Genomic DNA, 12,017 nt, shown 5'->3' with positions numbered 1-12,017 from the left:
CATGTATTGACAGCGAATTCATAAAACGCGGAAATGTCACTGCGAACTTACTATTTATGACAAGTATATCCAACTCCAAGTTATTAAAAAGCCACCTTGTTGGTCAGTAAGAGTACTACTTTTTAAATGCCTACCATATACAAAAAACGAAAGAGCGTTTCACACTGGCTCTCAAGCAATAGCATGAAACCCTCCAGCATATTCCGTTCACTAACGCTATCTGGATAAACAGGGACATATGCAGCTTTTGTGGGAAATGACAATGCGGTTGGCCCTGAAGTGAGATCGTATAGCAGCAAACAACGAAATGACAAACACGTTGGGTCTAGTAATGGTCCCTGAAGAAGTGCCTGCAGCGTTAAATTTCAATTACAAACAAATCACAAACATGTTACAAACTTGTTGCATTACTTCTTACAAAAAAATTACCCCTTCCTGGAAAGATATACTCATCGAGGGATAAGGGCTTACTGGAAGCTCCTGGGCCATGTCCCCCGGGTTTCACAATATTACGTTCGTCATCTGTTACACCCTTCGATACCCGCCATCTGGTAGTCGGTAGTGTAAGTGTCAACATGTACTCGCACTTCTGTACTTCGTGGGTGAAAACCACATCAAAGAAACTCGCAGCTATGTACAATTCGTCCCTCCTCAGAACCATTCGTGAGAGATTTATAACTTCGTAGTTGTAAATTTCGAATCCTAAACAGGCATGCCAAGGACCGCTGTTGTGGCAAACCCCGGAGAGATAGCTGCTGATCAATAAAAGTTGCTTTCTTATGGTAGCCCCCAATCGTCGGTGTACACCTGCCATCGCAAATAACATTTCTACTCAGATCGGTGAATTTTTTGTAATAGTACGAATGACTAATCGCCCGAAGACGTGCCAGTCAGCTATTTCCTCCGTACAATTGACGACCTCCCTTTGGGTAGGAGCTTTCTACTTAAAAACGACAACCAATCAATCAACCTTACAAACGTTTACTTTCTGGAACTAAAGTTAGGAAATTTGTGCAATGCTCGTTTTAACCAAAAAGGTACGATTTATGTGTGAACTCTGTTCGAAGTGTTTTATGATCCCCACTGTCAAGTACGGTAACTGTATTAACAAAGTACCTCTTACAAGGAAGCTCTTTTCCTGTCATGAACTCTTTGTTACAATCAAAGGTTAATAGCTGTATTCTCAGTCTGTCCTGACCATGTTGTACCAAAAGACAATGGCACTATCCTGAGTCTGTCCTCCGAACTTTGACTCGGCGAAATGACGAATATTGCAATCATTTTACGTTTGCAAATCTCCTTGACTCGAGGCTCATGTGGACGAGGTATTCGAAGTACGGTTTTAAGAGTTGCTTTGAAATCATCAGAAGTGTATATACTGTAGACGCTAGCATCGTTTTTACGGCTTCGCTCATTTTTTGTCCTCTGGCTTCGTTTTCGTTCAAATTAGGTACTGCTTTAAAATGGATGTTACGTTTATGCTGCTTTTATTGTCAGCTCTTGAAAATAACTCAGTTATTTCAGGTGGTTAAGAAATGTAAAAAGATGACTCATATAACGATTTATATTAATAAAAAGAATGAATCATTGCGGGATCTGAAATACTTGGAAGATATAAACAAGGTTTAGAAAAATCCTGAAACGACAACAACTGACTTGGCATCAGTCGTACGGTAGAAGACTTGCAAGGAATTTCGCAAAAAAAAAGGCTTATGTGACAGCACGCATTACACCTGACATTTTGTGGGAGTAAACCGGTTAGAAACAACAGCCCTCTTATCCCCATTCTATGAAGATAATTTGGTAGTGCCGTATGCTAATGGTTCTGCCTAAGCATGCCTGAAAAGCGAACATGCGGAGGGTGAGTGACGATACTATTTTTTTTTTGCAGGAAAACCATTCACTTCGACGTAGAATTTGGCAATTCCACTCATCGCAGCACGTATTATGTGAACAACAGTAAGTGTCATTCACGTATTTTGGATGGATGAATTCATCATTTAGGGACCTTCAGGGGATGGGCATAAAATGAGTAGTTACTAGTGAATCCACGAAGAGGAACAAAGTTACATAAAAGCGTAAGGACTAGAAAAAGTCGTAATGTTTCCCCACATAAAAGGTTGCTACAAAACATGTCCGACAACCCGCGGTGAACGGGTACAAAGACCGCGTTTTGCATCGGAAAATAACTGATCGCCTTGCGCCTCGGTGTGAAATGACCAAATCCATTGCGTCAACGATAGATGGCATTTGGCATGAGTTCACGCTATTTTCCAGGGGGTTTTGCAAGTTGTTGTTTCATAACTAGCGTATCGTGGATGCCGACGGCAGTATCGATAGGTTAAAGATCTGTCCCCAGATGTAGCGACATAGAGAACCGAAGAAGAAGTCAATGAAGTGAAAATGCGAGCTTTGAAACAAGGATTTCGTCCCGTCTCCCACGTCGGAAGGAGGGAATCTATTTTTGTTTTGCTCCTCATTTTTTTCCAATTTTATTAGTTAGCCTGTAGCCGCCGCATAAAACCCCCGGCCAATCGTCCTATTGGGGTACGAGCCACTTCATCGATACGAAGAAGATGCAGCCACCTTTCCAATGAAGCGTTGTTGTAATTCGACGGAAGACACTGACGAGCTTGCTCGTTTCGGGAGTGTGTCCATTCATTCCCAGAAAAGAGACCCCGCCGAACATTTCGAATAAAGCTGATTATGCTGCACCGGTGACTCATCTGCTCGTTCGATATATTTATAATGTTCTTGAAGGCCCGTTGCCTATTTTGATTTGCTTCCCAAAAAAACGTTGCACCAATCTTAAAAGTTATGTACGGCAATTTTTATAGGAATGCGGCATTAAATTGAGTGCTTCAATTTAATACGAGCTTAAATTGATTTCGAAGTTATCATCCTTGTATTGACTGAATCCGTCGTATAATTTTAATTAGTGTGGTCGTAAACGTCCCCTAACTGGCATTTAAATCATATTGTCACCGCAGAAGACATCGGTATTGCATTGCCAGGTATCACCGCAGGAGTCATTGTCATCCGTGGTGTCCAGAAATTCATCACTGTAAATATACATCACATTGCCCTGCCGCATTACCAGTCAGGGGACGTGGCCGGGGCGGGGGACGTGTTCAAGCTGTTGTTTTGGCCGGTATGGGGCTGCCCGACATGACCAACTTTCCAACCACGGTCGCGTCGAGACCAAAATGGCGTGAAGCTGTTGCCCTAATGGGGATGATAGACACCGAACATGCCCCCAAAATTGTAACGTGGCGGCAGGACAGATGGCTCGAATTGCCTTGCCTTTTCGCCGACGACTGTGTAATTTACCGTCCTATCCGCAGTACTAACGACTCCGCCACCTTACAATCAGATCTTTCTCTGGTGCAGTCATGGTGCGAAAAGTGGCTAATGTCTCTTAATATTCAGAAAACATGTGTCCTGTCCATTCACCGTCGCCCGGCTTACTTACCCGCTAAATACTCTATATTTAATTCTGAAATTACACCAGTTAGTTCATGTAAATACCTTGGCATTACCATAACTTCAAATCTCACCTGGTCATCCCATGTCATGAATATTATCAATGACGCTAACCGTGTACTTGGCTATCTTCGAAGAAACTTGCGACTCGCTCCGCCTTCCGTTAAACTTCTTACTTATCTAACACTTGTCCGCCCAAAACTGGAATACGCATGTGCCGTTTGGGATCCCCATCAAATCACTCTTACTAACACACTTGAATCGATCCAGAACCATGCAGCCAGATTTATTTACTCAGATTACTCCTATCTAACCAGCGTAACCGAACTCAAATCTCGAGCTAATCTTGCTGACCTAGTGTCGCGGCGCAAATTTCACAGACTATGCCTTTTTCATCGCTTTTATCATTCCATACACCTAAACCAGGCTTTGATTCCTGCTCATCGCCTTTCATGTCGACTAAGCCATTCGAAAGCTGTTTATCCTGCTCGTGCGCATACTGCCGCACACCATTCTTCATTTTTTCTTCAAACATCTAGGGACTGGAATGATCTGCCTTCTGACGCCGTGCACCACTCCTGCATCACTCATTTCAAAGAAGCCATCGCACAAATCATCCTTCAGTGACTTGTTTACCCCCTCATGTAACGCCCTTAACGGGGCCTTTGAGGTATAATAAATAAATAAATAAATAAATAAATAAATAAATAAATAAATAAATAAATAAATTGTGGCGAAGAGTGATGACCCACCTATTGAAAGTATTTACATGGCTGCCATAAGATAGCGACCGCTAGGACCAAGCCACTTCTACGTCGTTCTCGAAATCTTGTGTCGGGATCCATGGCCTCAGGGGCATTGCCCGTGTAGGTGTCTTGTAACAATATGGCATAATAGCGGTGATAGCGTTGAGTTTACGTCGGATAACAAACTTTCGCTTTTTTGTCAAAATATGTTTTGGTGCATCTGACTCATTTCAAAAAGAATCTCCTAAAACTGTGGTTAGGCAGGTAGAAAAGAACGCCGCTGCTAGTACTGACATGGCAGCAAGTGTCATGACCAAACAATATGCGCGTGCCTTATTAAAGACATTTAAAATTAAATGTAAACATTCCCTGTCCTCTTGTCAATCACTACTTTTTGTAAATTCCGCTCATAGAGTATTCTATTAAAAGGACACTCTCACGCACGCGTCGCATTTCATTGCAGGACCAAAACTGAGAACAACAGTTACTTCAAATAGATAAACAAACATTGTTTTAGGATCTCAGGGATGTAGGCTTAATACTAGTGTAGGAAATTTTACAATTTCCAATTTCATACTTCGGCTGCTGACATAAATAATCTACATTTGGTTTTGAGACTCGGCGTAGTGTACTGAAGTTTTCCTGATTAATTTTGACCACTATGGGATCTTTATGGTACAATTAAATATCGGCCGACGGGCGCTTCCGCGTTTTGCCTCACTCAATAAACCTTCCACTGTGGCGGTAGTCGAACCCGCATCCTCGGGCTCATACCCGAACAAAATACATTTCACAGATTATGTTGGACAATTTGTCAAAAAATCCACGAAGTTTGACAAGTTTATAAAGTGTTATTTTACGATGTTTTTCTGTGTTGTTTACGGGATGTATGCGTCAGTAACGAAAGTGGTGTTCTTTTTTTCAGACCGAACTCAGGCACTTCATGCTGATGTCATCTACACTGACTACGAAAATTGTGTTGTGTCGAGAATTCCGACTCATGACCACGAGCGTAAGTCCACTTCGAGAAAAAAATAGCGTCTTCTCCTCTCGTTTCGAAAGCTGCTATTCAAAACATTTTACACAGTGTTTTTGAAAGGATTGCCAGAGTGGTTAAATTAGTGTGATTGTTACACAAAGAGCGTTTCAGTTAGTAAATTATTCTTTAAAATATGCAGCTAAACACCTTAATCCTCCTACTGAAAGCTTCGTCGGGTGATTTATACGGGTCTACATAACCCATTTTCTTCTTGTAGGCACTACGGCTCATTTATAAAACGTAGTGTTAGTGATTTCGTCCATTTTTATTTACTGGGGATCAGCGCAGCGCGGACAAGGACTTCGACCTGACCTAACTTCACTACTCGCCACAAAATAGTTTGGAAAAAAAAAACACAATGGGCATACACAGGAGAATACACAGAAAAAAAAAACAATGTAGCAATGGGACACCTCAAAACAACATATCTGTCGGCGCACAGCAATTAGTGCATATCTTATAAAAGGTTTGCTCGCTCGCGTTGTGTGCGTTCGTCTGTTACACAAGGGTTTTGCAACTTGACGTGCCGTTGTACACCAGCCTTTTTACTCTTTTTCATTTGGTGCGTAATTATATGTGTTGAAATCCTTCCATATCAATCAAGGAAGCCTATATAACTTTTCCTGTGGGTGCTCTAGCTATAAGCCTGTGAATATTTGCCCCTATCGCTTCAAGATATATATATATATATATATATATATATATATATATATATATATATATATATATATATCACATCGGTATACGAAATGATGGGCTCGTTGAAATAAGACAGAATTGCAGAAATACGGGTTGGCAGTCACGAAAACCTCGAAAAGAAAAAGGGAGGATGTGATTGGTCATTGAAACAGCTAAAGAATTTGGAAAGAAAGTAAGAAAGTGGAGAGAAAATGCCCGTCTGGAGGGATCCGAACCCACGACCTCCAGAATGCCTGTCTGGTGCGATGACCACTACGCTACCGGCGGCGCTATTTTCCCGGCATTGAAGGAAATGAAAGGGGCCAAAACATCTGGTGAGAATCAGATAACAGCAGACCTCTTGAAGGATGGCGAAGAAATTGTACTTTAAACACTGGCAAACCTGTATACGCAATGCCTAATGACCGCAAGTGTACCGGATTCTTGGAAGAACGCGAACATCAACCTAATTCATAAGAAAGGTGACATGAAGGACTTTAAAAATTACAGGCCGATCAGCTTACTGTCAGTCGTTTAAAAGGTACTTAAGAAGGTAATCGCTAACAGAATTTCTGCAACCTGAGATTTCAGTCAACCTAAAGAACAGGCAGGATTCCGTAAAGGTTATTCAACAATGGACCATATTCACACGATCAATCAGGTAATAGAGAAGTGCGCTGAGTATACTTAACCCCTATATATAGCCTTCATAGATTATGAGAAAGCATTTGAGTCGGCCGAAACCCTAGCAGTCATTCAGGCATTACGGAACCAGGGGGTAGATAAGCATTATGTAAAAATACTAGAGAATATCTACAATGGGTCCCCAGCTACCATTATCCTTCATAAGGAGAGCGGTAAAATACCTACACGGAAGGGCGTCAGACAAGGAGACACAGTCTCTCCAATGTTATTCACAGCATGTTTACAAGAAGTATTCAGAGCGTTGGATTGGGAACAGGTGGGAGTAAGGGTTAATAGAGAATACCTCAGCAACCTCAGATTTGCTGATGACGTTGCCTTGCTAAGTAACTCGGGGGATGAATTGCAAAGCATCCTTTCCGCACTTGGCGAACAGTAGAAACGTGGGCCTGAAAATAATGTGCAGAAAACTAAAGTAATGATCAATAACCTTGGACAGCACAGCAGTTTGGGATAGGGGGCGAGGTAGTAGAAATGGTAAAAGAATATATCTACTTAGACCCAGTTGTGACCCGGGATCCCAACCATGAGGCCGAGATAATGAGAAGGATCAGAATGAGGTGGGGTGTGAGGTGGGGTGATGTGGGCACACATGAACAGTAGCCTACTATTGTCCCTGAAGAAGAAAGTGTATGAGGGCTGCATCTTACCGGTACTCATCTACGGGGAGAAACCTAAACTGAGACGGTTCAACTTAAATTGCGAACGACTCAGCGGGCAAAGAAGTGGAAAATGATATGTGTAACATTAAGGAACAAGAAAACACGGAGTGGGTCAGATAACAAACGCTTGTTAAGGACATACTAGTAGAAATTTAAAAGAAGAAATGGACGTGGGCAAGGCATTTAATGCAAAGAAAAGATAACCGTTGGTCATTAAGGGTAACAGAGTGGATCCCTAGAAAAGGCAAGTATTGCAGGGGTCGGCAGAAAGTTAGATGGGCAGATGAGATGAAGAAGTGTGAAGGGATAAATTGGTCACAGTTGGCACAGGTCCGGGGTAATTGTAGAATAATGGGAGAGGCCTTTGCCCTCCAGTGGGCGTAGATAAGCTGGTGATGATGGTGATGATGATGCTGATGTTTCGAAAAAACATTCAGGGTCGTAAAATGTATTGAAACGGTTTGCGTACTCAACTGCCATTCTATGTAAGCAGGCCACGTTCAAGAAATGCGAACTCAGTAGGGTGTCAGAGATATATCTTAAAGTGGAAAACAGGTTTAATGAGGCGAGAAATAGAATTTAGGGTTACAAGTGCATTCCGAAGTTTGCATGGCGTCGGGAAAAAAACGTAGAGTCGGCCTTTTCCTACTGTATATTAGGCTTGAGATATAAACCTTAAAAAAAGCGGATATTTCAATATGGTACGAGATTGTAGTGACATAGTATATACATATTTTGATATGAAGCTTGGTGGAACCACATATTTAGGCCACTGGCTATCATATTAAGCCAGGATAGCAATTAAGCTGTGTATTACAGTCTGTCGCATCCATGAGTTCCGTACACTCTAAGCCAATGAAACCAGCAAGTCTGGTTGAAGCGTTTGAAAAGTGGTTTTAATTATTTTGTAAAATATCTACCCATAAACTACGTCGTTCTGTGGAAGATGTTTGTGTAACGAATTGACATGACTAACAGAAGAACGACGACTTAAATTTTTATAAGTTGATTTATTTTTTGGTGAAGAATGCGAGAAACATAATGGGGTAGGAAATGCGGGAACATGAATTGATTTGGGCAGCAGTGGTTGTGTAGCGTATGTTTCAGGAAAGATGGTTCAGTAACCCTAGCCAACGTCATTTTTCACCACCGAACACGCTGAGAACTGGTGCAAGTGATTCAAGACCACATTATTTTTAAATTTCTTTCTCTGTGTATAGGATTCCTGCTCTGTATGGGAAAAATGGGCTCTTCATTATGTTCTGAGGATGATTGCGGCTGTTTATATTTTTAGGTCATGAGTGTAGGTGTGCCTTATCTGGTGTCTGTCTCCTTATCTCAGTTCTTATGTTTTGCTGTGCCGATTTATTTTGCTCTCGGAAGTTAGCTTTTGTGTTCAGTATTTTTATTCTTCCTTTGTATTAATAAACTGCCACGTGCATCAGCTGTTTCCACTTATGTGCTAAAGTGTACTATGTACGTTCAGAAGCGATGTCTTCCCCTTTCCCCTAATATTTGGCTTTGTGGCTGTGCATAAGCGTTTCTTGCCGTGACATGTGTGTAGTGCGTTTGAGTGGCACAAGCTAAGCACTAGGGTATTCGTTGAAAACTGAACAGGCACCGCCTGTTTTTTGGATATCAGCTTTAATTTATTAGAGTTGGAGAACTTTGTGAATTTTACTGATGCCTATTTGTTTCCACCCTTTTGTTATAATTACGTTACCGTTGATGGTCAAAAGTGACCAATTATGCATATGGAAAGAACTTATTAAAATGAAGTATGCATAACATTCTGTGTAGCGGGGAACGCGAATTCAATAACCGCGCCATTAAGATCACATTGTCATCAGCTGCATATCTGCTCACTTCGCTGAAACTTTTATTGTGATAGGTTTATCTGCTGCCGACCCTATCGCTTAAATGTCTTTCTTATCTCATCGCCTCCCTCACACTCGTGACAACCGATACTGCTCTTCCTACAATATACAGTGCGGAGGTTTGATCAAATCAATTCCTTCTTCACGCGTTCCGCTGCTCGTGCGCCAGAAATTGAATATATTTGTTATAATTGGGCTTAGAAACACTACTTCATGTCTAAGCTCGGGCCGGAGCTGTTTTTGTATTTTGAAGCCAATGTGTTCTTTGAAACGCGTACGTTTATTTTGCTACCGCAAGGATCCTGTACACGTAAATTTACAACTCAAAGGACCCTCGTTATGTCGATAGTATGTCAAGATTTTTCCTCAATTTCACTAATTTTTTTTTGTTAAATACATGGACAAACGAGGCGTATGAATATAGGAATATCAGCAAGGGGCGCATAATGCCTGGCCTGGAGTGAACTCTCCCTGCAAATTTGCACCGTGGGGGCGCAAAGGGAGCCAGGTGGCGGGCGTTTTCTTACAAGAGAAAAACTCCACACAATACGACAGTGCTGAAACTCTTCAACGAGGAAATACGAAGGTTTTCCAACAGAGAGAAACCATATCCTTTGTACGCAATTGTGCTGACGTACACAATATGTTAACACCGACAGCATTGCTGTAAAATCGCATGATTCGGCGCAGCGGCAACATGTATATCTATTTGGCTTAAATGTCGCCCTGTTATGAAACCTAGAAGTTAAAGACTCTCTGCACTTCAACAGCCCCAGTCCAGCGGAGACAGTTTCCTGACCTGCAGTGATGCTTAGTTTCCCTTATGCTTTATGTGACACACTGTAATACAGGGTTATTCAAGCCATAGCCGTTTGTTTAGGCTTATGGGTTGGCAAGTAATGGTTCACGAGTAAAAAAATCGCAATGCGACAAAGCTGTGACTCAGGTGCGTTCACAACGATACTTTTTTGCGATGAAATCGCCTTCTACATGAGTCAAAGGAAGTACACTAGAAATACTTGCCTCAACTCCCCCACACGCCTTTTAAAAGGGTGATTTTTCCAAAAATACTTTCCATGTCAGTTATTCTCAGTTTTTACGAGATGTAATATGCAAAAAATTATCTGGCTCTTCAGAACGTAATTTCTACAGTTATGTCCTTGCGTATGTATTCTTGCAATAGAAAACGCTCGGCATTCAAAAACATGTTCTCATTTATGTTGCTTGGATTCACTCCGGCAACGCGGCGAAATGATGCGATTTGTGCTTAGCATATACACGTCTTTGTTTACGCTTTCAAGATTCAGAAAATACAGTGTTCTTTCATAGGGAGCATCACGCAGAGCAATTTGTGCAACTGGTTTTACGTGACGCGGCGCAAAAAAATCGCCACTAGTCTGTTCGCTTCGCTGCAATGTCGTCGAGAAAAATGTGCTCTTTTGCCCCTATTCCCCAATCTACACGAACGTCCTCTCCCCTCTCCCTCATTTACTGATCAATACAGTGAGTATTTGTTTAATGCTATTCAATTTTTCCGCTCTCTACTGCACGCGCTACACCTGTTTGGATAGTGCAGGTTATTCTTTTTGTGCTAGAACAGCCCTTTTTTCTTGTGTGCTTGCGTTTAACTTGCACGGCACAGACCATTTGTGCGGCGGATTAAACACGGTATTTTTTTCTGTGGCGCTCAACCAATTCAACGTGGATTCCTATATACAAGGAAGGGGGTACTCCCGGTTATCCAGTAAAATAGTTTTGAGATTTGTTTTTCGCTAATACTTTGGTCATGTATTACTCACGCCTGGAGCTTTAGTCGTCTGGACCGGCTGTACTTATATTCCATCCTTCTGAAGCAATGGTTTAACTTGTGGTCGAAATACTGAATCGAAAAAGAGCCAGATAACCAGAGAGCCAAAGTGTCCCGTTTATTTGGCAACAGAAATACAATCGGTTTAGGAAGTTTGCGACATGATGCCCTCTTCTTATTGCAGACTGCGCACTTTGGGTCAAGTGGTCGGTGGCGCGCAGAGTTCCTCGAGTCTGTCTCGACCGTTACGAAGCAGCCTGCGACGTCCGCGTTCCTGTTTTCGACAGAAGTATTTGCACTGAAGAAGACTGAACACTTCTTGGGAAATTGCTTCCAAATCTAACTGCTATAAATCGGTGTTTATTTACCATGCTTTACCAAAGTACCCGCAATTAAACAATAGAATTAAACAATACAATTATGCATCAAAGTTCTGAATATGCCTTAAATTACATTGCGTTGCATGTAAAATTATTTTGACTTGCCCTAGTGATAGTCTAAATAAAATATACAACTGCTACATAATTTTGTGCCTCTTGTGTCTCATTTCCTCTTGTTTTGGCTCTCCTCTCTTGTTAGATGCCTGCTCTGTTTGGGCTTTTGGGCATTTTAGAGGTTTTCCGCGTACAAGTGTCACAGAAACTGGTGATACAACCGACGTTGGAATATTTACAATGAACAAAACACAAGACATACTTCAACAGCTAGACTGGCGACACATAACTATCCCTACAGCAACGTTCTCCGTGGCTGGGTTGCCCCGGTTGTCTACGCGTGCTGATACACGCGAACTCTTCCTTTTGACTAGGCCGTCCTTTGACCAATGAAGATGGCAGTAGACACTTTTTAGTTAGATTGAAAGAGTAGCGGATGGGACGAACGGGTAGACTCCTATTTTTGCACGCCCGAAGTCAAGGTTCGATTCCCATCCGCACCTAATGTTCCAGATCACCTGTGCAAGCTGGTTAATTTGCTTTGTTTAGATGAAGTTGCTTTATAATTTGACGTTAATTAGCGCAATTT

The 12,017-nt window shown here is 41.8% G+C and overlaps 1 protein-coding gene across 2 annotated transcripts in view; it reads left to right on the top strand.

The window, feature by feature from the left end:
* Positions 1-11,519, top strand: part of LOC144150226 (uncharacterized) — a 32,445-nt gene extending 20,926 nt beyond the window's left edge. For both annotated transcript variants that reach the window (XM_077682080.1, XM_077682079.1), the window contains exons 4-6: positions 1,892-1,959; positions 5,155-5,241; positions 11,179-11,519. In XM_077682080.1, the coding sequence (XP_077538206.1) occupies positions 1,892-1,959; positions 5,155-5,241; positions 11,179-11,306 (283 nt within the window). In that variant the 3' untranslated portion in view covers positions 11,307-11,519. The remainder of the gene's footprint in view (positions 1-1,891; positions 1,960-5,154; positions 5,242-11,178) is intronic.
* Positions 11,520-12,017: the final 498 nt, after the last annotated feature.

This window comes from Haemaphysalis longicornis, unplaced genomic scaffold (genome assembly GCF_048455015.1).
Source record: "Haemaphysalis longicornis isolate Haplotype H1 unplaced genomic scaffold, Haemaphysalis longicornis Haplotype H1 scaffold_8, whole genome shotgun sequence".
Classification (NCBI taxonomy): Eukaryota; Metazoa; Arthropoda; class Arachnida; order Ixodida; family Ixodidae; genus Haemaphysalis; species Haemaphysalis longicornis.
The sequence above is the reverse complement of the archived record's forward strand: the minus strand, read 5'-3'. Positions and strand labels throughout refer to the sequence as shown.